General features: G+C 53.2%; 8 protein-coding genes across 8 annotated transcripts; 6 read left to right on the top strand and 2 right to left on the bottom strand.

The window, feature by feature from the left end:
• Positions 1 to 519: 519 nt before the first annotated feature.
• JN550_005028 (uncharacterized protein) lies at positions 520 to 774 on the top strand (the record flags this gene model as incomplete). Its single annotated transcript, XM_049316610.1, has 1 exon — positions 520 to 774. The coding sequence occupies one exon, from the start codon at positions 520 to 522 to the stop codon at positions 772 to 774; it is 255 nt and encodes an 84-aa protein (XP_049172829.1).
• Positions 775 to 4,628: 3,854 nt separating this feature from the next.
• Positions 4,629 to 5,815, top strand: JN550_005027 (uncharacterized protein; the record flags this gene model as incomplete). Its single annotated transcript, XM_049316609.1, has 2 exons — positions 4,629 to 5,139; positions 5,208 to 5,815. The coding sequence occupies 2 exons, from the start codon at positions 4,629 to 4,631 to the stop codon at positions 5,813 to 5,815; spliced, it is 1,119 nt and encodes a 372-aa protein (XP_049172828.1).
• Positions 5,816 to 6,240: 425 nt separating this feature from the next.
• On the bottom strand, positions 6,241 to 6,625 carry JN550_005026 (uncharacterized protein; the record flags this gene model as incomplete). Its single annotated transcript, XM_049316608.1, has 3 exons — positions 6,241 to 6,323; positions 6,414 to 6,504; positions 6,572 to 6,625. The coding sequence occupies 3 exons, from the start codon at positions 6,623 to 6,625 to the stop codon at positions 6,241 to 6,243; spliced, it is 228 nt and encodes a 75-aa protein (XP_049172827.1).
• Positions 6,626 to 7,154: 529 nt separating this feature from the next.
• Positions 7,155 to 9,719, top strand: JN550_005025 (uncharacterized protein; the record flags this gene model as incomplete). The annotated part of the gene is made up of 1 exon (XM_049316607.1): positions 7,155 to 9,719. The coding sequence occupies one exon, from the start codon at positions 7,155 to 7,157 to the stop codon at positions 9,717 to 9,719; it is 2,565 nt and encodes an 854-aa protein (XP_049172826.1).
• A 6,143-nt stretch (positions 9,720 to 15,862) lies between these two features.
• On the top strand, positions 15,863 to 16,993 carry JN550_005024 (uncharacterized protein; the record flags this gene model as incomplete). Its single annotated transcript, XM_049316606.1, has 1 exon — positions 15,863 to 16,993. The coding sequence occupies one exon, from the start codon at positions 15,863 to 15,865 to the stop codon at positions 16,991 to 16,993; it is 1,131 nt and encodes a 376-aa protein (XP_049172825.1).
• Positions 16,994 to 20,495: 3,502 nt separating this feature from the next.
• Positions 20,496 to 22,119, top strand: JN550_005023 (uncharacterized protein; the record flags this gene model as incomplete). The annotated part of the gene is made up of 3 exons (XM_049316604.1): positions 20,496 to 20,531; positions 20,582 to 20,669; positions 20,720 to 22,119. The coding sequence occupies 3 exons, from the start codon at positions 20,496 to 20,498 to the stop codon at positions 22,117 to 22,119; spliced, it is 1,524 nt and encodes a 507-aa protein (XP_049172824.1).
• A 174-nt stretch (positions 22,120 to 22,293) lies between these two features.
• Positions 22,294 to 23,278, bottom strand: JN550_005022 (uncharacterized protein; the record flags this gene model as incomplete). The annotated part of the gene is made up of 5 exons (XM_049316603.1): positions 22,294 to 22,502; positions 22,556 to 22,781; positions 22,836 to 23,024; positions 23,081 to 23,116; positions 23,168 to 23,278. 5 exons carry the CDS (start codon positions 23,276 to 23,278, stop codon positions 22,294 to 22,296), a joined length of 771 nt encoding a protein of 256 aa, XP_049172823.1.
• A 1,392-nt stretch (positions 23,279 to 24,670) lies between these two features.
• Positions 24,671 to 26,019, top strand: JN550_005021 (uncharacterized protein; the record flags this gene model as incomplete). The annotated part of the gene is made up of 4 exons (XM_049316602.1): positions 24,671 to 24,918; positions 25,033 to 25,359; positions 25,420 to 25,768; positions 25,840 to 26,019. 4 exons carry the CDS (start codon positions 24,671 to 24,673, stop codon positions 26,017 to 26,019), a joined length of 1,104 nt encoding a protein of 367 aa, XP_049172822.1.
• Positions 26,020 to 26,175: the final 156 nt, after the last annotated feature.

Below are 26,175 nucleotides of genomic sequence, written 5' to 3'. Positions count from 1 at the left end.
GGAAGCTAAGCAAATTATCGATGCTATGCTACCTACGGTCCTCGTTTTCTTTCCGTAGCATCTTTGGGGATGCCTCCTCCCTGTTGAAATCTGTGCTTGTGTTGAGCCAAGACAGCAACAGTAATCTCATAGTAGAAATAGGGGTAATGATCGGTGGTTTCGTAGCAGCATTCTCCGCTTCGTGCATAATCCCCACAGGATCTTTACAATGCTCCTCTTTGATACTTGTGGTAAATTAGACTCGTGTGGCTGTTGGACAAGGCTCTTTGTGAAGGTGTGACTGGCAGTAGGAGAGCCAGGCCTTTGGACAAGGAGACTCCGTTGTAGCCGTGGAGCAAACAACGAACAGAGACAAAACGTTTATGGGGTCACCAGCAGCCACTTCCAAATGACATGGCTAACGAATCCTTGCTTGCCTTACTTTGATTCACAAGGGGGCACTGGCCATGCTGCATGAGCTGAGCTGCACAAGAGCCTGACAGGACACGACTGGCTATATATTCCGTGAATATTGCAGGCATGGATCACAAGATATCACCCAAACCAGTGGCTGATGCTTTTGCACTGCCAGAGGTGAAAACTCCCTTGCTGCCGGGCCCGTCTGTTGTCGGCCACCGGAGTGCGCGAACGACCGGGGGCGGCTCGTCCGTCCGGGCCCCGACCTTGTCGGCCACCGATGTCCGCGATAGCCTCACCGGCTCGTCCGCATGGACCCGCGAGACGGCACGCACAGTTGGCTGGCTGCGATGGGAAGCGGAGCCAGGCCTCATGTAGTGCAATAAACCAGAGGCTCCTCAACAAATCCGGCAGCACGACTCAATGGTCGAGCAGCAGCACCCCTTGTAGTAACCAGCTGCCCCTTCCATGGCAGGCATGGAAATCAAGGGGCTGCGATATCAATAGCCCCGGCCTGATCACCCCCCCTCCTCCGCTGACCACCCCCTTGACACACCCCCATTGTCCCGGGGGAAATCAGGCTAGAACTCCTATCCTTGAGAGGTCAATGCCAAGCGGATGGAGGTCATCAGCTGGGCACATCTTTTTTGTCTTTCTCCCTGCAGCCTTCTGACCTGTGATCTGGGGTGGCATGTTGTGACTCCCGTGAATAGCAGCATGCCTGGGAGGAGACCCTTTAAGCCCGGACAGTCCGTGATCCTCACAACAAATTCGGCAACACGGCGGAGTGGTCGTTCGATGCCGACTCGCACTGGTCAACCCTGGCTTTCGCCCAAACCCCATGGCAGTCGGGCGAACGCAGTGCAAGAGCAAGCATATTGGTTCATCTCGTGCTGGGCACCTGGAATCATGTGAGAGACGGAAAGCTCTAAGGTGTAGCTATATCTTACGGGCAAGGCACTTTCATACATCTCTTTTTTCCTTCTCCAACTTGTTTTGTCCTGATAATCTTGTGCCGCACCTTGGTGTCAGGTGGCCATTGACCCCTTTACAAATTAAAATAGATGAAGTCTTTAATTGGATTTCAAATCTGGTCTCTGATTACCTGTACTGGGGTGAGCTTAGTAAGAAACTTGAGCATTATTTAAAGAAAGGCGGAAAAAATTAAAGGGGTAAAAAGGGGGTGACGCCTGCGATTGAACCACGCGCGCTTCATGATGATGGCCACGACGATGGACATGATGACTTTTGCCATGCCATCTCCTGTACCTTGGCAGGGACGAAAAATTCACCATGTCCAAAACCACACGCAGTTGCTACGAGGAACGAGTGAGGGTGGGCACTAAGCTTGTAAGGGGGGACAGTGCTGAACTGCAGAAGTCTGCTGGATGTCTTCTGTCAGCCATCAAAGACAACATAATCAGACAAGTTGGTATTGCACACACGAGGCACAAAGGCTTACCGTTTGAAAATATCTGAGTATCAGCAACCTCAGGCCTGAAAGTAGTAGTACAAGTGATGAGGAATGTCACATTTCAGGGAGTTATGGCTTTAGTGATGCAGACATCAGCCCAGGGAGAGTCGCACAGAAAGAGAAAGTGCGCTGCTTCATGTTGATGTGAACAAGTCGAGCTCAGTGACTGACAAGAATGAATGTTCTACAGTAGCGTGATGATAAATAGATGTCTGTTGCGATGTTTGTGCCCCATTCCACCAGATTCACCTACCACCACGACTGTGGTGTCAAACTATGGTCTTCATTTCGATTCAGCCAAAGGAGATCTGGCTTCACATTTCCAAAGTAGGAAGAAAGAAGGTTTCAGGATTCCGAGCGAACCCAAAGGAGTACTTGGTGGTAGAGCCACAGGCAATTTCACGTACCTGTTGCTTTTAGCCACAACGCCGTGCAAAGCTTGCGCAGATCCATTCTCAGCTCTTGTATTCCATAACATGGCATCAACTGTGCTAGACGTTGCTCACGTTGAATGATTTTCCAGCAAATAAACTTGGCATACTTTGAGCGTTTCAAGTGAGCAGCAGACATGAAAAAAATACTCGTAGCTGGTAGCTGAGAACTTGGACGGGCATCTCCGGTCATTGACATCAATCAATCAATTCGTTTCTGGCTCGGGATCTTTGAGATACGGTAATGGACCAAAGCTCGGAACATCATTCCGAGGAACGGGCAATTGTAGTATTCAGCATGTCTTGTACCGGTTCTCTGAGAATATATTCTTTAGACAACGTACAATCCACTGTTCCTTAATCTTCTGGGAGTAAAGGTGGGAATGAAGTAATGCGGTTAGGGAGCCGGGTAACAGAAGTCAACTATCGTAATACCAGAGCTTTCCTGGAGATGGTAGAATATGCCTATTCGTACGATTCGTCTCGTGAGCTTAAGCGCCACAAGACTACGACATATCACGGATACACTACGAGAAACATAAGGAGACTGGTATGGAGGCCTCGCCTGGTGGACGTAAGTGGCTCGTGTACTGTCTGCAACGTTCAAGCGCCACAGCGGAGTTATTGAACGCATCTGGCCATAGCTAGCATCCCTTCGGCTGTAGTCGGGAGACGCCAGGTAAGGGAGCGAGCGGACAGGTTGAGCCCGGGGAAATGGAGCTTGCGCGGCCAGGGCGGTCGAAATGGACACGGGCAAATCCCTGGACACTCGAAGCAAGGGCAAGCCCATACGCAGATAGGTGGGCGGGTGTCTCGTTCGGGCTATCTCGAGGGCTTTTCCTACATTTCCTCTTGTATCGTCGATCCAGGTCCAGGTCGATTCACCAAGTCGAAAACAGGGAGAGAGTCGAGGCATTGTTCATTGAGAATCCATTTGTGCACTGTCGCGGTGATCTAGCCTGACCCTGTGACAGCCGAGCCCCAAACCCTCCATAAGAGCCCACCACGTTTGCACTAAGGCATATGCTGAGGAACCGTATCTTTTTCCATGATCAAAAACCACAACTCCATGTCCGCAAAACAGCGTTCGTATCGTAGATGCCTGGGCGAAGGGTATGAGAGGGAGACGAGTAGGACGCAAGACGCTTAACGGTGCTGGATTGCTAGGGTCAGTATTTTTGTGGCTCTCGGGATTTGGGTCGTTTCCGTGATCGCAGGCCTCTCGCTTCTGCTTTGGACAAGGGGGGGAAGGGTTTCCGGTCGTACCTTGACGAAGCCAATGTCGGCGGACTTCTCACGGAAGCACTGACGGCAGATGTTGAGGCCGTACTTGCGGATCAGACCGGCCTTGTGGGTGCAGACACGGCTGTAGAGAGAGAGAAAAAAGTGTCATGTTAGCCCATCGTGATCCTTTCTCGTCCAGCTGGTATCCATCCTATCGAGTCTTTCGCAGAAACGTACCACGAGCGGGAGCCCTTGCCGTAGGTGCGGGGGCGCGAGTTCCAGACGGATTCGTGAGACATGATGGCGGTGGCTTCTGACGAACTGTCGACGTTGTCGGATGTGGGTGGAAGCAGGAGTGTGCTGTGGGTTGACGGTCGGTTGTCTGGTCGTTGGTCGCGAATGGTCCCTCGAAACGGAGAAAGACGCAAGCGGAATTATTTTCAGAATTGTGGTTTGGTGTGCGCCGGAGTGGGGCCCACCCTCTGGCGGCTGGCGCGAATCTGCGAACTCTGGCAGGGTTGGAAAAGTGGCTTGAACGCAACGGGCAGGACGGGCAGCAGGACGGGCAGCAGGACGGGGAGCACAGCCACACGATGCAGTCTCACAACCTGGAGTCTCTTCTTCCAGCGCCACACTCTGGAGAACACCCAGCCCAGAATCCCAGTCCCTCTCGACCTCTGTCCAATGTCCAATGTCCAATGTCCAATGTCCAATGCCCACCGCCCACCCAATCCAGGCTGCTCCCTGGCTTTTTAGCCGCTGCCGATGAGCACATCGCCCGAGTTCCCCTTTAACTAGTTATCGATAAGACACGGCACCCCTGCCCCCCCCGTCACAGGCGAATTGACAGGTTGCTGCTTGCCTTGCTGACACACAGAGAGAGAGAGAGAGAGCTTGGGGGGCGCCTAACTTATCACCTACGTAGCTTACCAAACCTAGTCCGTAACAGCTGGGGCTGGATTGAAACCAGTACTTCCATATTCATTCACCCGAGGACAGCCTGTCTTCTCACATCACTGCAGTGCTTTCTTTTCCCTATACCCATCACATCTCCACAAGCTCTAGTCCCGTCCCGTCCCGCCAGCAGATACCCCATCTTCACCATGGTCCTCATCAAGAGCTTCGTGCTCACCGGCCTCGCGGCCGTCGTCGCCGCCAAGTCTGCCGTCCTCGACCTCATCCCCGACAACTTCGACAAGGTCGTCCTCAAGTCCGGAAAGCCCACCCTGGTCGAGTTCTTTGCCCCCTGGTGCGGCCACTGCAAGAACCTCGCCCCCGTCTACGAGGATCTCGCCCATGCCTTCGAGTCCTCCAAGGACGTGCAGATCGCAAAGGTCGACGCCGATGCCGAGAGGAGCCTGGGCCAGAGGTTCGGCGTCCAGGGTTTCCCCACTCTCAAGTTCTTCGACGGCAAGAGCGACAAGCCCTCGGACTATAACGGTGGCCGCGATCTGGAGAGCTTGACCAAGTTCATCACCGAGAAGACCGGCGTCAAGCCCAAGCGAAAGCTCGAGATGCCCAGCCAGGTCGACATGCTGACCGACAAGACCTTCAAGGAGACCGTCGGCGGTGACAAGAACGTCTTCGTTGCCTTCACTGCCCCCTGGTGCGGACGTGAGTCTCCACTGAACACCCGTGCTACTCGTAATTCCTGGAATTAAGCTTACGCGTGCCCAATGCAGACTGCAAGACCTTGGCCCCCATCTGGGAGAAGCTCGCCGAGGACTTTATCCTCGAGCCTTCCGTAACCATCGCCAAGGTTGACGCCGAGGCCGACAACAGCAAGGCCACTGCCCAGGACCAGGGCGTCTCCTCGTACCCGACCATCAAGTTCTTCCCCGCTGGCTCGATCGACGGCGAGGCCTACAACGGTGGCCGGTCCGAGGCTGACTTTGTCGCCTTCATCAACGAGAAGGTCGGCACCCACCGCGTTGTTGGCGGAGGTCTTGACGCCACTGCCGGAACCATTGACGTCTTGAACCACATTGCCCTCAAGTTCGCCGCCGGTGGTAATGCGCTGACGGATCTGGCTGCCGAGGCCAAGAAGTCCGTCGAAGGTCTTGGCAAGGACGCCCAGTACAAGTATGCCGAATACTACATCCGTGTCTTCGACAAGCTCTCCAAGAGCGACAACTACGTTGCCAAGGAGCTGGCTCGTCTGGATGGCATCCTCAAGCGCGGTGGACTCGCTCCCGCCAAGGTCGATGAGCTCCAGAGCAAGACCAACATTCTCAAGAAGTTCGTCGCAGACCTCGCCGACAAGGTCACTGGCAGCAAGGACGAGTTGTAGGAGCAGCTCTAGAAGCTACCGCTGATAGACAGCTGCGGGATCACATCAAGGGCAGGCCTCTCATTCCTTTACACTAGAGCGATATCATCACGTCCTTAGTATACTATACCACAATCCGCGACGCCGGGGCAGAAGAAGTGATGAGTGATGGGTTATGACATTCCCGGATCCGGGATCGTGGAAACAGCATCCACAAGTACCAGAAATCTGTAGTCTTTGGGCGAAAGCCTCAATCGAGACAGTCATTCATGAACATGTCTTGCGTGTTCTCCCATCTCTTGCTCATGGCAGCCCAATCATTCGTCGACCCTGGCAATGCCCTGTGTGTGTGCACTGTGGATTCGGCCTCGGCTCTGTGACAACCAAACTCCTTGAACGCCGTAGCTCTCCCATTCATATATACTACTCCCATGAACTGACCATCTCTACTTCGAAGACGAGCCTGAATTGTTCGGCTGCGCCTGCAGTGCCGCCTCGAGGTTGTCTAGTCTCCGCGACATCTCGTCCACTGCTCGCATTGACACGTCAGTTGGTCGCACCTATTGGGCGTATGCGCCAGTCGAGGAGGGAACGGTGCGCTGGGGCTAAGGCCACATACTCTTGGCGAAGATCTCGCTCGACACGCCGGCGAATTTGTTGGATAACGTGTTCAGAAGGTCTTCGAGGACGGCGTTCAACTCATCGGAGGACTGCGAGAAACGAGTAAGCCGCGATGCGCGTGGAGATATGGGCCAGGGTGTTGGTAGCACGACATACATTTCCGGCAGGCTCCTGCGTCTTATCATTCTCTTCGGGCTTCTTCGAGGACATGGTCGCGGGTCGGTAAGGAAGACCGGCACTGTGATGGAGAGGAGACTTCTGTCGCGTACGAGACGTGGTTCGCTGTTCTGGTCGTCGTCGTCGTCGCGAGGGACTGAGGAAAGGCTTCGGAAAGTGTCAGTCAGCGCCAGCGGCTTGGACGCCTGGCCCCCGGGCGCATTACTGTGGTGCTGTGGTGCTGTGGTAAGGCCTGGGTCGGCGGGGTGGGCCGTGCTGAGACCCCTGGAATCCCGGCCGCGGCCCAGAGCGGCACAGCTCCGACCGAGCCCTGGAGCTCTGGAAGTTACCGTACTGCTTTTACGTATGACCTCACGCGACCAGACTTCCAACGCCCTGCTACCAATCCACGCCGCAAGTCCCTCCTGCGTATGCTCCTATACACAGTCTGATCTCGATGGGCTGCTGCGGAATGCCAGCATGGATACGATGATCGAGAACCCAACGACGCCATAAAGCCGTGCTCCATGCGCGACAACATAAGCCTGCTTGCCAACTAGGTAGCACTTGCGCGCCCGTCGCCATGCCTCCGCCGCAGGACAACGCCCGCGTGGTCCTTCTGATCATCCTCCTACTCTGGGTCTCGACCAACGACAACGGCGCCGGCTTCGTCCAGGCGCCCTCCCAGACCAAGGCCCGGCTCGCGCGGCAACGCTACGCCCACGGCGTCCTCAACAGCACCAGCTGGGGCGACTTCGCGCCGCGCCTGGCCGACGTAGAGCTCCCGCCCGACGAGCCGCCGCGCTACCTGAACCTGACGGGGTTCCGGGAAGAGGACAAATACGCCTGGGACGATCTCGGGCGCTTCAGGAACCGCTGTGAGGAATGGAGCCGGAATGCCGTGGGCGACCCGACTGTCTCTGCGCCCGTCTGGCAGAATGTGTCGGGCGTGGTTCGCGGGCCGTGGGCCAGGAGGGAGACAACCGTCTCGAGATACCATTCAAGCTACAATTTGAGCAATATCACTCCAGAGGTCGAGTGGATCGGCTGGGCCGCCGATTGGAGCAGGAATATCACTGGCAGGGAGGGCAAGATGATGGTCCGGATCCATGATAATCAAGACGCGGGCACAGAGCCGAGCGAGGAAGCACTCCACGAGAAGGGCCTTCTCCTACCGTCCGAGATCAGGGCTAGGGCCGTCTCTGCTACTGTGACGGTCGACGATGAGGAAGGGTCCGGAAGCAGCAATGAGATGAGGCTCCACGGCGTCCACTGGCCACGACAAGGAGCATTACTCCTGACAACAACGAGCGAGAAGTATGCCGGCATATTCGGTCTACCGCATCTCACCTCTCGCCCCGAGTTCTTCGAATCCAGTCAGGCACTGTTAAACAGGACGCTCGACGAGGTGCTACAGGCCAAAGAGAAGCGCTATTTCACAGACCATGGAAACCCATGGGGCTCGAGCCTTGACGGTGCCAGTGAAGCACTTGGGCCTTCGCCGCATTGCGAGTATGTGTTTTATGTACAAATTCACCCTCCAAGTAACGAGCTCCTCAGGGTGCAACCCACGCTCACCGGGCCTGAAAACGTGGCCAAAGCCATCGAGGAACTGGAGCATGAACTCAGGTTCCCACAAGGTGCTCCACAGGAGGGCTTACCAAGGCTCCAGATGTCTGCAGTCGTCTACTCCCCTGACTGTGCTTTCATGCTCGAGACCAAAGGCGCGCCAGACTACCCACCCACGGAGGGGCGGCATCTGGAGGGCTGGAAGCAGGAGCAATGGCTACACAGCGTCAATACTTGGATGCTCGGCTTTGCCGTCGTCATATTCTCCCAGGTCCAGCTACTCAAAAGGCAGATGAGAGAAGTCTCCACGCCATCAACGCTAGGGAGGATCAGTTTCTACACTGCTTGCATGATCCTGTTAGCCGACGGAATCATCTTTGCTGGCTCTGCGGCTTGGAGTCTTTCGGCCTCAACTACGCTTCTCCCATCTCTAGTCATCACTGGTGCCGCTTGCTTGGCTACGACAACGGGCATCTTCTTTCTGGGAGAGATCTTCAGAGTCCAAGAGCCCGAGTGGCGAAGAAGGGATCGGGACAGGCAGGCCACGTCTACCAGCAATACGCCACGACCGCCAGCTACTCCTACTCCTACCGGTATACCTGGAATAATCCCCGGGACCGTCCCCAATACTATACTCTCTACGGCTGCCCGGCGTGCAAACCCGCCGCCGCCGACACCGCCCATCATCATCCCATCGGATCAGGACATTGATGCTGAGATCCAGGAGGTGACGAACAACACAGGACCCATCTTGCCTACAACCGCTCCTAATGCCACCAATAATCAAGCCGTCAGCCAAGCCACCACTCTGAGTAGCATATTTGGTCGCATCATCATGGTTGGCATAACCACACTATTTCTTACCCTCGCCGCCATCACCTGGCGTCCCACTCTCCGCTCCATATACTTCAACATTCTCGCCTTTACCTACTTATCCCTCTGGACCCCGCAGATCTATCGCAATATCTACCGCAACTGCCGGCGAGCCCTCTCTTGGCAGTTCGTCATCGGCCAAAGTGTATTGCGCCTCCTCCCCATTGCCTACTTCTACCTCCTGAGGGACAACTTTGCCTTTGCCATACCGGACCGCAAAGCGTTCGCTGTGCTGGCCGGCTGGATCTGGGTGCAGATCTGGATCCTCGTGGCGCAGAACGTCCTCGGGCCCCGCTTCGGCATCCCCAGGGGCTGGATGCCCGAGGCCTGGGAGTACCACCCAATCCTGCGCGAGGACGGCGTCGAGAGCGGCGGCCTGCCCATCGGGCTCGTGTCGGACTCGTCGGGCACCGCACCCAGCTCCCCGACCCTCGAGCGCACGCGCAGCGGCGGCGGCGACGCCGGGCCGCGCAAGCCCACGCGCATCCACGCCATCGACTGCGCCATCTGCCGCGAGACCCTCGAGGTCCCCGTCATCCGGGCTGGCGAGTCCGACCCTTCGGGCGGCGGCGTCGCCGGTGTCTTCGCCCGCCGCGCCTACATGGTCACCCCCTGCCGCCACATCTTCCACAGCGCCTGCCTCGAGGGCTGGATGCGCTTCCGCCTGCAGTGCCCGATCTGTCGCGAGGAGCTGCCGCCGCTGTAGTGTTCATATGCTGTCGTAGGTTTTTTGGGTACGCGATTGCGGCGCTCGGGTGGGTTGCGAGCCATGTATATATCTTGTATTATGAGTAATGAGAAATGTCCTTGTCGAGACTGATATGATCTGTTTTAAATATGGGTACCAGGCTCCATTAACTGCCATCTAGACACAAATTCTACCATTAACCCATTGCTTCGTACGGTCAAAAGTGACGTGACAGCAATATCAAGAGCCTCGAAGGCAACCTCTCTACGACTGTCCGAGAGTGTACTTGATCTCATAGACGTATGGGCCAGGGCATAACAGCGTTTACAAGGGGGGTGTAGAAAGTATAGCTAAACATGGCACGTAGACGAGTATGGTGACTATTACTCTTCTGTAAACAGAAGCTTTTCATCGTTTGCCAAATCTGTCTTTATCTAATGAGTATGAGAAACCTGTTTGTCTCTACGCAAGGAGTCTCCTGTCTATAATAATTAATGGCGCCCTCGACCACAACATCGAGAGGAAGATGTCGGACGGGGGACATCATAACGGCTGCGCTACTCACTTTCACCACACAGGAGGCGGAGGGAGCTGTTAGGGTACGACTCGTGGCGGCTTCAGATGTGTCAAACACTATTTGCACGGGTGTCTATCCTAGTGGCCCTGAGTTGCAGCAGCGGTACCCGGTAATCTCCTACGCTCGCAATTATATTCCCCTCTCCGGAGTTGAGGATTTTACACTTGTCTCGATGCCTCAGAACTCCTTCGCTCGCATTAATCTAGTTCGGAACTGCGGGTTTTCTTTGGGCGCCGGGGGATTGATCTGATCGCACACAGCTGTCATGCCATTGCACAAACCCTTGGTGGCTGGGTCTTACTCTGTAATACATGCTCAAGTTCGTGTGCGATGCTCTCCTGAAGTCAAGTCTCACTCAAAGCCATTAGCTGTGAAGGATCTTTCGCTCAATGCATAAGAACAGCACTCCTTGTTTACTTGCCGCCGTTCCTCTCAGCACGGCCGACACCTCGTCTGGTCTATGAGAAACACCATGTCTACGCGTCTGATTTATGCGATGCCATCCTACGTAAGCTCCCTCAAGAATTTAGCAACATAGTTGCATACGAGGCAGTAGCGCAAACAGCGGTTCATAGGCGATATAGGCAGCATACTTTACACATCTCCCGGAACTTACGATATGTGCTACTTGCATTTGGCTTGGCGATGAGCAAGAATCACCGCGGAGAATATGATGCATATGTGTCCTGTGGCGCAAAGATGGCGGGGGAAGGCTGCGGGATCTGGAGGTTTGCACTCCGCCCGTGTGGTGGTGGTTGTGATCCTGTAGGATTGGGGGTCTCGGATTGTTACTGGCGTTGTCCAGCCCGACGCATAATCCTGCGTATGCGTGCACTTACCGGAATGCGGAGAGCTGACGGGAGATCGAGAAACGGGAAAAGTCTCACACCACGTTACAGACAGGCACATGTGCAAAAAGGAGAAGAGAGTTGTGGATTGGTGAAAATGCTATCTCAGGTTTGTGTAGGCCGGGGCGGTTTCTTCACGAACAGTGGTATACCTGAAGAATATGCTCGTCGTGGCCCCCATCAACCAATAGGATTTCCGGGTCTCAGGTGGGCCATGCAGTGGAACTCGACACAATAATCAGTGCTCTTGGCTGCAGCTTGCCCAAGGGTAGTGGGATCGTGGAAGTATCGTCGCGTACCGTTTGGTTCAAGTGCGTCGTTGCCACTATCCCATGCCTGCAGACAGAGAACACGTCTGCATAGCTAGATTGTGGAATAAGCAGGCGCTTCTCAGGATGAAGGGCACGGGTAACTTCTGCGTCGAGAGTCCTTCCCCACCAAGTCAACCACTTACTGGGACGATTGGAATCGGTGAGCAGGGGTGTATTCCTTGCTGGCAAGGCTCATGCGTATCATGGAGTATTGGGGCAAAGATAACCGTCGGTTGCGGCCATCGCATAATACAGGCAAGGGTGTTTTACGCCGATTCAGGGACTCGAAGAGGAGAGTACAGCATCCGGTGTACACGAAGTTCAGCGAGGTATAGACAGACATGGGTGTCCTCATCCACCCGTAAGACCCATGGCTTGCCCGGAAACCACAGCCTTGCGGGTATGGTCTTGCCAGCTGATTGATCCGTCGTCCGATACTCGGCTGGTTCCTAACTTTGAAAATAGCATTGGTTACACGGCTTTGTTAGGCGGTAACCCGATGTTCCGAACTGAACTCAGCCTCGACATGACAGGTGCAATCGGAACGGCAGCCAATAACAACCCGCGGCTTTCTCAGCTAGTGAGGCTGAGGGTGGTCCAACTGCAGGTAACCACCTTATTTGCACATATGCATCAAGGGCTGGGGGCCGCCGAGGAATTGATATGGTGCAACATGCTTCGGAGTTAGTGACACGCCGGCCAACGTTCCGCAAAGGAAAAAGACTCAACACGGAGCCGTATAAGCAACTACATGGAGACGAGCAAGTATGATCATAGAATCGCCAAAGTTGCCAACACTTGCGCCCTCAGCCTCTTGGTGGATGCGGATCCTAGCTACCCGGGACAGGCGATGGAAGGGAGCGAGAAAAGTGCCGATGCTTGATCAAGCTATTGTTAGAAATGCATGAGTCGTTGCCATGTGGCGCGCCAGGGAGGCAGCTGGGAAGGCAATCGGAATTCAGATGATCAGAGGGAGTCGTGCGCTTTGCAAGGGAGTCATTTGTTGCGATCTGGTCAATGAAACTACTGGGGCCCGGGTATGTCACGTTCTGGGTATGAAGGGATCAACCCTGGCGGGGAAGTTGACTTCATGCGGACTGATGCCATACTCCGCTGATGATCGCAACCATCAAGTAACGAAGTATCAGAAATGCAACTGAGGATTTCGGATAGGCTGGTGTGATGACAATCGCAAATGCCAGATCGCCTTGTCTGCTCGTGGGAATATCGAGCATCCACTGAAGGACCCTGGACCCTGGAATCCTTTGGGCGATCAGCTCTGCATACCCGTTGATGTCTGCATTCGGCGTCAGCGTCAGCATTCAAAGCCCCCGCAGTCAAGGCAGCGGAGGATATGACCCTCCGCTTACGAATGTAGCGATATTTTTTCTGCTCATTAACAGAAGTGTTGGCTACTCGCTTGGAAAGTAAGCTTATTACTACAAGGAGCTCACAGGCAGGTATCGTGACTCTGGAAGGCTGACGAGAAAAGTGTCAGCCCCATCGTTCGGCTAGGTTAAAGACTAACTTTATTATGGGAGCGCAGGCGCTAGACCGTGTTGAGCTAGAGCGGTTCCAACTGGACAATCCGTCACGCTATTCGCTGGTTTCAGATGGCTGGAGCTGGGATCTCCGCCAGATCGGTACCCACGCACTTCCTACCTAGTTCCCAGCTCACTAGTGACGCCATCTTGGGCTGGGTACCAATCCCATGGCACCACACGGTGGTGATGCATTCTTGCAAAACCCGGATTGTCTGGAGGATGTGTTGAAGTTCACCCGTGGCAATCAAGAGCGCTTATCACCTCCCAGATACATACTTGATGGACGCGCATTCTGCTGATCGAAAGGAGTCGCATCGTCCCAGAGGATTGCCAATCGGGTTGATCGTAGACAGAAACAGACGGGGTTACGAAATGTTCCAGAAGAACGAACAGATCACGGCTCGTTCATCTTGAAGCAGTTCCGATGTCAAATGTGTTTTGGCGTGGCCGGCAAGCGATTGCTTATCTGTGAAGCTCTCGGGAGTCCGGCGCAGGTGGAAGAAGATCAGACGAACGAGGGTGCCTGTGATGTTTCATTGCTCCTGAGCCTATGCAGTGTCGCATGCCGCCACGGCGCCGGCGGTAAGGGTGTCGAAACTTTTTCCCATACTTCGAACCTGACCACGGGGCAGGGCCAACCCGGGCTTGATTGGACACTGTAAGGAAATGTTTTAGAGAATAGCCGGTGCTTGCTTGTCTCGTTTCGAAGATGCTGTGAAGTCGCAGAGCGGGATAAAAGTCGGTCTGTGAACCTGGACAAGAGTCCGACGACATGATTTGCAGACGTCGTCGACACTACTGGCGGAATGGGTGTGTGAGGTGGGCAATGAGGTGTCGGAATGGGTCGAGGTGGTAGCGCCTCTGGGGCCGAGTATCGTGGCAGCACATCCACGCCGGCCGCCTTGAGCTATGATTGGGCCAGCCGACATGCTGCACCCCTTTTTGCCGCTGAAGAACGCAGTAGGTGTCGACTTGTCACGATGCACATGACCGCTTCAAAAAATGGCGTTCCCCCTGCGCTGCTGTTTCTGACTAGCCCATCGCGTTCGTAAGACAGGTCTTGATTGATGGCTTTAGGCTGGAGCAGATCAATTGATTAGCTCTCGATTCGTGCCTGGCGAGCATGCACCAGCCAGGAGGTTGACGGTGCACATCCTCCCAAAACTCTCTATACACACTACAGGGCATGAGATGTGGAGGGCCGTGGAGGTTGGAGCCATACCCCGAAGAGGTTTGTGACAGGTCCCGCACCGAAAAAGAAAAACCAAGAGAAGCCGCAACCATGAGTATGGTAGCTACGGCTTTTGCTGCACGCTTTGAGTTCACTTGGAGTGAATCGCATGAGGCTGCAAATGAAGATCGAGCATTGACTTATGCGGCACGACGGGTCCGGTATACCTTTTCTGGTGCGACAAGCCGGCGTTGTCTAATAAGCCGTTGGGTGACCCCCTTCTGTGTTCTAGGCGGGCGCGACTAGTAAGAAAAAATCCGTCAATTGTGGCCGACGAGACACTCAACGAAAGGCCGATCAAGTGCTCCCTCCGGGAGCAAAGAGCCGCATGTCATGTCATGACCTTCTCTGGGTGACCAGCCCCCATGGCCCCAGAGATGTATCTTCGTCGGTGGAGAATAAAAGTGTGACGCTTGCACCGGGCAGCAGGTAGAGTGGCCGTCGTCAACAACACGAGAGCCCATGTCTATAGCCACGCAACGGCGTGAGAGCAAGCGGTGGCGTCCATCACCCACTCATTTCGTCGGCTGGCGCTATTCAGTCTCTTTTTTTCCTTCTTCCCTCCCCCCGCGGGCACGTAACAGCCTCCTGTCTGTGATGATTGTCTGAGGCACGCGGCGCTGGATGGGCGCTACGTTTCTATCTCGTTCGCGCTAGCGGAGGCCTAATGGACATGGTGAAGCGAGGCCAACCAAGGCCCCTGCCTGGGCCATCTCCACCGGGCCCCCTGTCGCTCCTCCTGCCACTAAACCTTGCGCCCTAGTAGGGGCCTGCTGCTCGGATCTACCGTTCAGGTTCAGGGCACTGCCATCCTTTCCCTGGTTTGGACCCCTCCAACCAAGGTACCGCAGTACATGGCAATGTACTCTGAGGTAATGGGCGGCGAAGTTGGGAAGCAGGATGCCATGTTGGATCCCAAGTGATCAGGAATAGACTTCGTGCGCCTACTTAGTCGATGGCTCTTCCAACCTCTCAGCTATTTACTTAGCTCTGACAGGCAGACAGACATCCGTGTGTGTCTTACATATTTCAATCTCTCCCTCCTGTCCCGTCGCTGCTTCGTGCCTGATCAGAATTCCTTCTTGGCCCCCGGTGGTCTACCGTCGTGCATGCACATATTGACCTGGCTGGCCTGTGCTAACCTAACCTCATATTCGCAATCCCCCAGCTTTACATGAAACAGATATCGGCTGCGACCAATCGAAGCCAAGGCTCCTTTGGCTAACCGGTTACGTCTCTCGGCCCTCGAGCACAAAGTGCGCCAAGCCTGCATCGAGGCCGCTACCACACCACCCCCTTCAGTAAGCAGAAACGTTTCTGTGGTCAACTCCGTGACCGAGGGGTTCTGAGCTGTCCCCAGGACCAGGGGTCGACAGTTTGGGTGGATCCTGGCCCCAAGTATCGACTTACAAGACCCAGGCCTACTTGTATGCCACTACACCCCGTTGCTCCCCCTTCATTAGAAAACGTATTGCACAAATACTATAATCCCATCCTCACTTTCACTCACCTGAAGCCACGCGAATCTAAGGCTTGCAATATATTAGTGTGGATGGGGCAAACATAACGGCGAGCCCCACCGACTTTTTGCACCTATACGAGAAGAGCACGGGTGGGCGAAAACGTCTATTACTACCAGACCAGCCCGCCATGGCTTCGACAGAGGGTGTTTCCTCCACGGAAACCTGTGTCAAGAAGTTCGAGGCTCCCGAGAAGCCCACTGCAAATCTCACCCGTGACGAGTCTCATGACAGCTACACAACCTGTTCTACCACGTACGACGCCGACATTCTCGACGAGTTTGCGGATATGGATGAGGACTGCTTAGTGGCAGATGCTACCATGGTTGGCACCGAAGAACCAAAGATGCAGATAGCCGCAGCGGAGCCACCTGCGCTTCCTCAGAAGTCCAGCCTGCGAGCATCACGCATTCTGGACAGCCTCAAGCTGAGCTCGATCGAGTCTGCTACGCAATCCCTCAACACCCGCCACGACGTCTACCTGTCCTCGGAAGAGGACGGCTCGTCTTCTGCAGACGACTTCTCAGACTATGACTGGGAATCATCCAGCGAGGGTTCGGAGAAGTCTCACATGCGCAGGAAGAGCTACGAGGACACGGCACGGGTCGTGTCGGTCATCTACTCAGGCAAGCCATGCATTGTCGACTTACCTTCACCAAGGCGATCGACTAGCCCTTCCACCACCGAGGGCTCGGATTCCGAGAGCGGTTCTTCCTCTTCGCCCTCCACCAGCTCAGTGTCAGTGGAGAGTCGCCCACCACGGACTAGCAGCCTGGCACAATCAAACCAACCAGCATTCCTCAGGGACGACCCCTATGCAGGCAGCCAGTACACTATGGGTCTGTCTCAAGAAGAGAGGCTTGACGGCACATCGCGTGCATCTAAGCCGACTACGATGAAGACAACCGTCCAAAGGACATTCAGCATAGTCAGGAAGCGCAGCCGGCCATTCCTACGCAATTACTCTACAGTGTCTAGGGAGGATCTCGCTCTGGCTGCATCATCATCAAGTCTGAATTTATCACGGATATCTACGCCAACAACCGAGCAGGCACCGATATTGGATAGCCCAGTCCGTAGCGCAGAGCCACCTCGAACTCCCGTGCGCTACAGTGACATTATCAAGACTTCAAGGAAGCTAGCCACAACAAGAAACGACTCTGTCGCATCATTACCTGCTATAACACCACTCAGCCCACTTTCAAAGAAAAGTCTATTCAGCGGCTTGAAATCGAGCCGCCGACGCAGCTTCAAGGCGTAACTTGAAAACGACAGTCATTCATTATCAGGAGTTCAAAGGAATTTACATGGGTCACGGCGTTTTTGGGCTTGTAATAGCCGTACGGAAATTTCTAGGCGCACTGGTTTGGGTATGGATACATGGCTCGAGTAGCCACTGGGAAAGGATTCATTAATGGGGAGGCATTTACGATACCTATTGGCTACGATTGGCAGGACGACGTTCACGGGCTTAGAGAGCAGAGTGAATGATACCACGATACCCAAGTTTTTATTAAAGCTGCAAGTCATCTCCAAGATGCCGGTTATGCTTAATAGTGACCATTACCAAAGTGACAAGCTTCCGCGATCCAGGCTTTCTAACCATAAGCACGAACGATCCTCAGATCGCCGGATTCCGTGGATCGCATACCAACCGTTTGCCGGTGTTCCTGTCTGTTTCCTGACTGTAGATATTACTGCATGCGACAGAGGTCGACAGTCCAGATTGGGCTGCCCATCATGCTCCTTGAGGACTGTGCAGCGAACGTATGCAAGGCACAAGCAAAGGTTTCTATGGTCTCCTGCCCGACTAAGCACCCCCGCCCGACGCTTTAACAGATTAACAACCCCCAAGACATATCCGGCATTTTCCGCCACTGTGGAACAACACACAACTCAAATTGAACCCTGGCACTCGGCCCTGCAGACCGTTATGTAAGGTGGCCAGTATTGGTCTTTTGTGGGCAGATGATCGCTACATCGGCTCTCGCATTTACCTATATCGCCGCACTGAGCCGGGCCCACTAGTCGAGTATACAAATATAGTATTGACGGACGAGCTTGTACGAAAAAAGACCCCATTATTCCGCAACCTTGCATGAATAATATGTGTAAGTTTTAATGACTCCACCAATCCCACATTCCTGACGGCCTCGTGGGGAAAATGTGTCTTTGTTGGCTAGAACTTGATGGTGGATGTCAAGATAATCATGCGGCGACGCAGCGTCCGCAGCTGAATTCGTCATCCTCCAAGATTCCTAGGGTGGTATCGCGCATCCGTCGACGTGGGATGCATAGGCGCTTGGGATTCTTCATCGTGGCAGGCATCGTAAGCTTTCCAGCAGACAACCAACAAACAGCGTGAGACTTCACGAAGGAAGAAGTAAGGGTCCAGGTGCCGTGAGATCGATCGCCACCTGAAGAATGCCGTAGGCTTTCGTAGGTGATCCCATGGCCCACGCATGAACCCCCATGTACAACCAACGGCCTGACAGATATTCTTGGCCGCCAGTCAATGCGCACGAGTCGCTCACAGATCCATTCCTGCGGCTTGACGCCTGCGGCAGATGGAGGTCGAGGTGCAACCTTAATCCCACCAACACGATAGCCATCGCCATTATTGCCGCCGGGTCTTCAGCGTGGCCGCAATGACCGGCCGGAAACAGAGGCGAAACAATTCGACTCTCGCTATGTTGCTTCGAATGCCGCCCGTCGAGATCGAAACAGCTCCCGAAACGACACGCCCCTCATCGAGCTGGTCGCAGGGGGTGTTGCAAACCCCCCTTCCCCGCGATCCTAGATAGGCTCAATCCGACATATCAGCACAGACGCCGCACTAACACTTTCTTTTGGGTCATGTATCTTAATAAGCTGCGAACAGACACTTGTCAGCTTATGCAAGCTCTTTCTTTCAGCGCCGTATTAGTGCCGGTGGTGTTGAACCTGTTACGTGGTGACAGTGGCGCACGGCCGTCCCGATTCGCCTAACTATCTACCTTATTAGGCCGTATGTTCTTCCACAGCATCATGGACGGGTGGACGGGACAGCAAAGACATGAATTCAATAGTCATCTGGTCTGGCATTAACTTTCGGCGCGGCATTGAGCCTCGAGGCGTGGGTTTCCAGCCACGAAAAACGGTTTGCCTTGGTCCCAGCCTACCCAAGCCACCAAGAGCACCGGCGGATGTTTCGTTAATTAATAGACAGAGTTAAGGTTCTCGGCACGCTCATTTGAAGATCCCCTTACATGTGCTTAAGCTTCCCGCTTCTTGCCATAAGCACCGAGCCCCGTGTTAGGATGATCTAAGTTCGATGGCGCTATTCATGATCAAAGATGACCTTTTCGACATCATGTGTAGAGGACATACATACATACATAGACTCGCTGGTTCGAACTCTATACCGACCAGCGTGGCTTCACTGCTAGATTGCATAACGCCAAGAGGTGTTACTTCAACTAATTTTAATCGCATGGACTAGCTTTAGATGCATCTACTCGATGGACACGTCTCAGTCTCATTTAGCGCGGTATATACCCCTGAATGAAAACAAATGTATAATATGCAAGAGTACACGTGTGTATACCATTTTATACTATTCTCTTAGTAATAGACTGGAGTTTCTTGATCTAACTCTGGGTAGAAGTTAAGAAACTAAGCATCATTCACAACACGACTGCGTCATTGCCAGGATATAGAGAAGGATTATTCCAAATGACTTGGTGTTTTTGACAATCCGTCATGAAGATCTCAGGCTGACTTCACTTTCAATATAATGCTCTCATAGCAGCCCAGTATCAAGATGAAACATCGAGAACATCAGAGCTAGCCTGGACGAATCGTAGTAGCTTACATGAACTCCATAGAGTGTCGGTCAATAATACTCATTCTGATCGTCATGTTGAAGTCAGTCTAGGAATGTATATCGAGGTGGATAGTTACTTACATTTGACCTGAGAACTGATCTTTGCCGTCACGATCTCTCGGTTCAGAGGTTTGACTACTGTTATATTCACCTCTTCAGCAGAACCCATGGACTTGAGTCACAATGGATGTAGAATACACCTGTGAACCAGTATCGATCTTGGTCTAACGGTTCTCTTCGCCAGCTCAGTGGTGAGTATGTTAGTTTCTGCGCTCAGTGAGAAGTTTCCGACATCATCGCGGCTGAACGCCCAGGCAAAGTGGTATCAGTATTCCCACTAACATCGATATATGATCCACTATGCTTTCATTGACTTTGTCTATGGTCTCGTGGTTCTGACAAGACCACCTGCAAGGCGAAAATAGTAGTGTGAGTGTAATAGACGGAGACGATAGTCTGACGTCAAAACCTTCGGCAATCAGGAGGCAGACTTGAGTTTGAATTGCCACATGGTATTATTCTCCTTGAGATACCATGACTTCCATTTGCTTCAAACCGTTTCCATTCACTGAGCTTCAATACCGTGTTAACAGAACCGGCCGGGCGGTACAGTTCTGCTGCACTGCGGACCTCATTCTGACGTCAACGACTAGTACCCATTCTAGCCCACCGAGACTACGTAACACTGATGGGTCTAAGAAAACAGGCCTGATGAATGCATAGCGATTGCAATCGGGCCTATAAAGAAAATTCTTGGCAGTATTTTGAAGTGTTCGCTCTGCAAATTTCTGTTTATTTAAATCAACGGTGCATATTGTTTTTGCGAGATCCCTCAAACTTCAATCAGCGCAACTCAGTGTATTGGCATATAAACAAGTGACTCATATTACTAATAAAAATGGCGAGCAGATCCGGCGGTCTTGATGTGAAGAAGGTTTGTCTTGAAGCAGAGTATATCCGAGTTATGGGCTTATTCTCAATCAGGTCGGTATGCTTGGCGTTGGAAGCATGGGGGCAATGATGTCTCTGCTAATGTCAGAGCACGGTTTCGAGGTGCATTTCTTCGACCCCAGTAAGTGAAGTTCGTTAGTCCCACGATGAGAAATCTAATCGCTGTCTCAGGCGAGCAAAACATGGACATGTTGCAGCATCAAGGAGAGGACATCCAACAAGACAAAAGGGTGCTTAGAGCCAAGAGCTATGAGGATGTCTGCAAGTCTATAGAAATCTCGGGGCAGCCAAAGGTCTTCATGTTCAGCACCCCGCACGGCGGTCCTGCCGATAAATGTGTCGATGGAATCCGGCCATATCTCAACCAGGGCGACATTATCATTGACTGTGGAAATGAACACTGGTCCAACACGGAGCGACGGCAGAAGGCCCTCGAGCCTACAGGCATTCACTACATCGGCTGTGGAGTCTCTGGTGGTTACCAGAGTGCTCGTCATGGTCCGTCGATGTCCCCAGGCGGCAACGCTGAGGCGCTGGAGAAGGTGATGCCGTTCTTGAGAACAATGGCAGCCAAGGACAAGGATGGTCGCCCATGTACAAGTCCAGTTGGTCCAGGCGGCAGTGGCCATTACGTCAAAATGGTACACAATGGTATCGAACAGGGAATAATGTCGGTAATTGCCGAGATTTGGCTCATTCTTACTCACGGCTTGGATCTTGATAACGAGGAGGTCGCAACTATCTTCAAGTCGTGGAACGAGTCCGGACCCCTCAACAACTGCTTCCTCATAGCAATTGGAGTCGACATCGAACGGGCTAAGGGTGAATATGGTCAGCACGTGCTATCGGAAGTCCGAGATAAGGTCGTGCAGGATGTCGATGAAGAGGAAGGCACAGGCACTTGGACCTGCGAGCAAGCTGTTACTCTGCACTCCCCGGCTGCTTCTATTCTCAGCGCGCACCTTTTCCGTTGCGCGTCGGCACACCTCAAGAAACGAATGGAAAACGTTACGTCAGCATCCGGGGGTGTGAAAGCACAGAAGCTATCGGTCAAGTCGAAGGACGACTTCGTGAAGCTCCTCCATAACACGACATATTTCTGCTTCTTGGCATGCTTCGCTCAGGGACTTGACCTCATTAGAGAGAAGGACAAGAAAGAAGGCTGGAACCTGGATTACCGAAAGATTTTGCAGCTTTGGCGTGGTGGGTGTATCATTCAGGCGGATCACATTGCTGATCTTCTTGATGGCATGTACAAGCGCCCAGACCATGACCCGGACAATATCCTTGGCAACGCTGAAGTTGGCACCGAACTATCCAAGCTCTACCCAATGATCAAGAAAGTCGTCTTGACAGCCATAGAGGCTGATACTTTTGTGCCCTCCATCAGTCAGAGTCTGGAGTATTATAAGTACGAAACGTCGACCGAGCTACCGACACAGTTCATGGAGGCCCAGCTGGACTTTTTTGGACAGCACATGTTTGACAAGCAGAGTGATCCAGTGGGCGGGCCGGAGAAGGGTATGCATCACTTCGAGTGGAAACCAGCAAAAGGATTGACCGGCAAATAAGATACTCTGTAAGGTAGAGATTGAATGGTTTGTGCTGTTGTTTCCCATAATCAGTAGTCTTTTGAGCGCGTACCTCCTCAACCACGAATCCTTGCGCGTACTGTTCATGTTGGTCAAGGTCAATTTGTTGTATGGCACATTCTGCTCCGTGACTAGTCATATATCGACATCTCCTTATTTCGCATCGTTCTTCATCCCAGCTTGCACCCAGGCCCTGTTCTTCTCGGCCTGTTTCTCAATCTCCTCGTCAGTCAACTTCTCCTGCTCCAGGGCCCGGTGGGGGGAAGGGACATGTCGACCCTTCTCCAGGCCGGGGCGTTCAAGTAGCCGATCCCTCCACTGCTTCAAAGCAGGGAACTCGTTGATATCCACGCCGGCCATGGCTTAGAGGCTGTTAGTTGCATGCGACAGAAGAGCGGGGGAGCAATGGACTAACCTGCCGCAGCGACCCAGCCCCAACATGAGAAGTCGGCAATGGTGGCGCGATCGCCGACCAGGTACCCAGACGAAGAGGACGCCAAGGCCGTATCCATCGTGCGGTATAAACGACGGGTCTCATTCTTGTATCTGTTGATACCGTATTCGATCTTCTCAGGCGCATATCGGTTGAAGTGGTTCAGTTGACCTTGCATGGGTCCGAGTCCTCCCATTTGCCAGAACAGCTATTCATGTCAACGTCAGTGCACGAAGCCAGTGACTGATGCATCATCGCATACCCAGTTGTTGACCTCCCAGTACTCTCGAGAGCCGTAAGGGTAGGATATTTTGTGGTCCTTATCATAGCGATCCACCAGGTATTGCATGATGGATGCGCTTTCAAATAGCCGGATTGTCTTCCCATCTTCAAACGTATCCGTCAAAGCCGGGATGCGGCCATTGGGGTTGATCTCAAGGAACCAAGGCTCCTGGTGAATGTGTCAGTCCCAGATTCCGGCAACTGGAAGAGTCCTCCAGTATTTACCTTCTGCGTGTTCTTGCTGAACTCAATTTGAGTGGTCTGGGGGATCGGTCAGTTGCGAGTTGCCAGACGGATGCGGATGTTGGAAACATCATGACCACATGCCTTGTATGTCAAACCCAGCTCCTCCAGAACGATTGATACCTTGATGCCGTTCGGCGTTTGGGTTGTGTAAAGGTGGATTTCGGATTTCTCAGCCATATTTGAAGCTACTTGGGATACAATCTGTGCAACTCTCGCTGTCATCGTAGACTGGAGGAATCACCGGGGGGAATGCTTCGTGTCTTATTATAATGATTGGGGCTCTATGGCATGAGTATACTGGTGCGATGAGGATTAGAAATCAGGTTTACGTCATCCAACCGGGGCTAGGTGCGGAGCATCCGGGCGGGCGTTATTTTCGCCCGCTTATTGTCCATCTAAGGGTCAGATTCGCACCGCTGAGCACATTGACTGAGGTGTGAGCCGTACGATAGGTCTACATGGTTGCTGATCCGTCTTGAGGCACATATTCGGGACATTTGAGACTGCTTTGATTAAACACTGGTCAAATTTGAACCGGATTATCGGTTTCGATTCGATAATTGTCATGAGCATAGTAGGGGCCGTCCCGTGATTGGTCGGGCCCCACAGCAAGGAGGTATGTATTGTATCTGCCGCAGTCGATGCTAGATCCGAGAAATGCCTCCATATTTGGGCAGGAGAATCAGCTGAACAGTTAAATGCATTATTGATGATAGGCTGCTGAGAAGCTGTAGACTTCAGTGAGCTTCGCAGACGCCTTTGCAGTTTGCGCAAGCCACTAATGTCGTACAGATCTGAGCAGCTTGGCTGCCAGGTGCGAGACAAGAATCATGGGAATGCGGAGATGAATATTTTCTGGGCTCGGAATATCTGTGAGAGAATCTCTGTACTCAAGGTTCAAGAGGGTGATTATGAAGAGGACACGCAAACGGAGAGCGACAGGTACCCTTATGCTATCATGCAACAAAAAGAAAGGCATGAAGGTGACCAGATGGAGAAAATCAGAACATGGGGGTTTCGAGTCTTGCAAAGACAATACAAAGGGTCCAATGGCGAGCAACGGAAACTCCAAAGGACATGACAGTATGCGGGAACAGTGACGAGATCACTATGGGAAATATTGTTCACTCGCCGCGTGAGTAGGCATGACGAGCACGAAACGCTCAAGAATGCCACAAGAATAGGACCATTTAAGTACCATACACAAGGCGTGAAAACTCTGGTGGTGAATATGCGCAATCATTGGCGTTGCCCCCAGAAGTACAAGTGTTTATTTCCCGAAGGTAGGAAGTTCACAAACACGCCTACTCAACGCAAAAAACCAGGTGAGCAAGCTTCAGAAGACTTCACCTTGTGGCATTTTCGAGTGGCCGAAGCTCTCTATCATCCCACCCCAATACCGCAAACTCATCGCCGCACTTGACGCGAAAATTCACATCACCCCATCATCAACAATCTGAATTTGGTAGGTCTTACCAGGCCGTAGTGGATCGTCGTCCGTTCAACGTCATCACTTCATTTTCGTCCCATAAACATCTTTCTTTCATCGTTTCCGGCAACTTACTAGCCATGGCCGCGTCGTCGTCCTCATCCGAGTTTATCGCGTCGCCTCCCAAGCCTCGCTTTCCGGGCGACATGGACCCGCTGCGTATGCATCCTGTCGACAAGTTCAAGCCGCCTACTGCCAAGACGTTCCCGTTCTCGGTCTCCGGTCTCTGGAAGTCAAACGGCAACCTGATGAGATGGATCACTGAGGTCCCCACTGTTCATCATGACATGGGATTTGAGCCTGCCACTTACCAGAATGAGAAGCGCTCGTTGGTAAGTGATTTGCGACCTTTGTTGGACTTTTGTCCTCCGTCTTTGGGAGCAGAGGATCAAGAATTTAATTTTGTTCCCCGAATATTGAGTGGGCTAATCGTAAATGATAGGGCCCTGAGGGCGCTGTTGATGGCCATGATGGAGGTGAGCACCGCAGCAAGAAGACCAAACTGTCTTCTTCCGGGGACCACCACAAACCGGCCACAACTCGGCGACGCGATCGCGTGTTACAATCCTCGCACAAGGCTGCACGAAGAGTCTCGGGGCTCTTCAACTTCCCCCGAAGCCATGATCAGCCTGCTGGCCCTACCATTCAGGGCAACGGATCGATCCTTGCCACTCCCTTGCCCAGGACCCCCCCCCCCCCCCCCCCCCCCCAAGAGACTGAGATACGTCTTCGTCGGCGACACCAAGTGCGGCAAGACGTCCATGCTGCTGTGAGTAACAACTGCGTGTCTTCGATCTTGTTCTTCTAGCTGATTATTGCCATCTGATAGCCGCTTCTCTCGTGGTGCCTTTCCGGAGATGTGGAACCAGACCCAGTACGAGCTCTTCAGCAAGAATATCGACGTCGATGGCAAGGCCTACGACCTCGAGTTGTGGGACACCTCGGGCATCTTCGAGTATCATCAACTGTCTCTTCTTAACTACCTCACTTGGGACGCCATCTTCATCTGCTTCAGTGTCAACAGCGACAGGAAGTTCATCAATGCCCAGAACAGATGGGCCCTAGAGGTCATGAAGTACTGCCGCGGTGGTGTTCCGGTGTTCCTCGTTGGGCTGAAGACGGATACTCGACCTTACAGGGGCGTCTGGTCTCCCTTCATCGAAGAAGTTGACACCCGTGTGTGCTTCGGCGAGGCGAGTAATATCACTCACTACACATTGTCGTGCAACTACTAACTAACATCGTCCAGGGCATGATGGCAGCCCGGGATATGGGCGCGGTCAGGTACTTGGAATGCTCTGCCAAGACTGGTGAAGGTGTCGACCAAGTTTTCGAGGAAAGCACCCGCAACGTCGAGAACATTCGAGCAGGCAGGCCCGTGACGCGCGAGAAGGTCAGCATTGGGCTTGGTGATATTCTGTGCATGTGATCGCGAAGCACTCAGCAGGGGCATGGATTGTAAGGATTGCTAACTCAGTAGACGGAAAGGGGCCTGGAGAGCATTGGCTAGGGCCAGATGTCCCGCTAAGGGAAGGAGGGAGAGAACACAATGAGACGACGGAGAGTAAACGTCTCTGAGAGAGAG

This window comes from Neoarthrinium moseri (genome assembly GCF_022829205.1).
Source record: "Neoarthrinium moseri strain CBS 164.80 chromosome Unknown scaffold15_Wmoseri_CBS_16480, whole genome shotgun sequence".
NCBI classification, from domain to species: domain Eukaryota; kingdom Fungi; phylum Ascomycota; class Sordariomycetes; order Amphisphaeriales; family Apiosporaceae; genus Neoarthrinium; species Neoarthrinium moseri.
The sequence above is the reverse complement of the archived record's forward strand: the minus strand, read 5'-3'. Positions and strand labels throughout refer to the sequence as shown.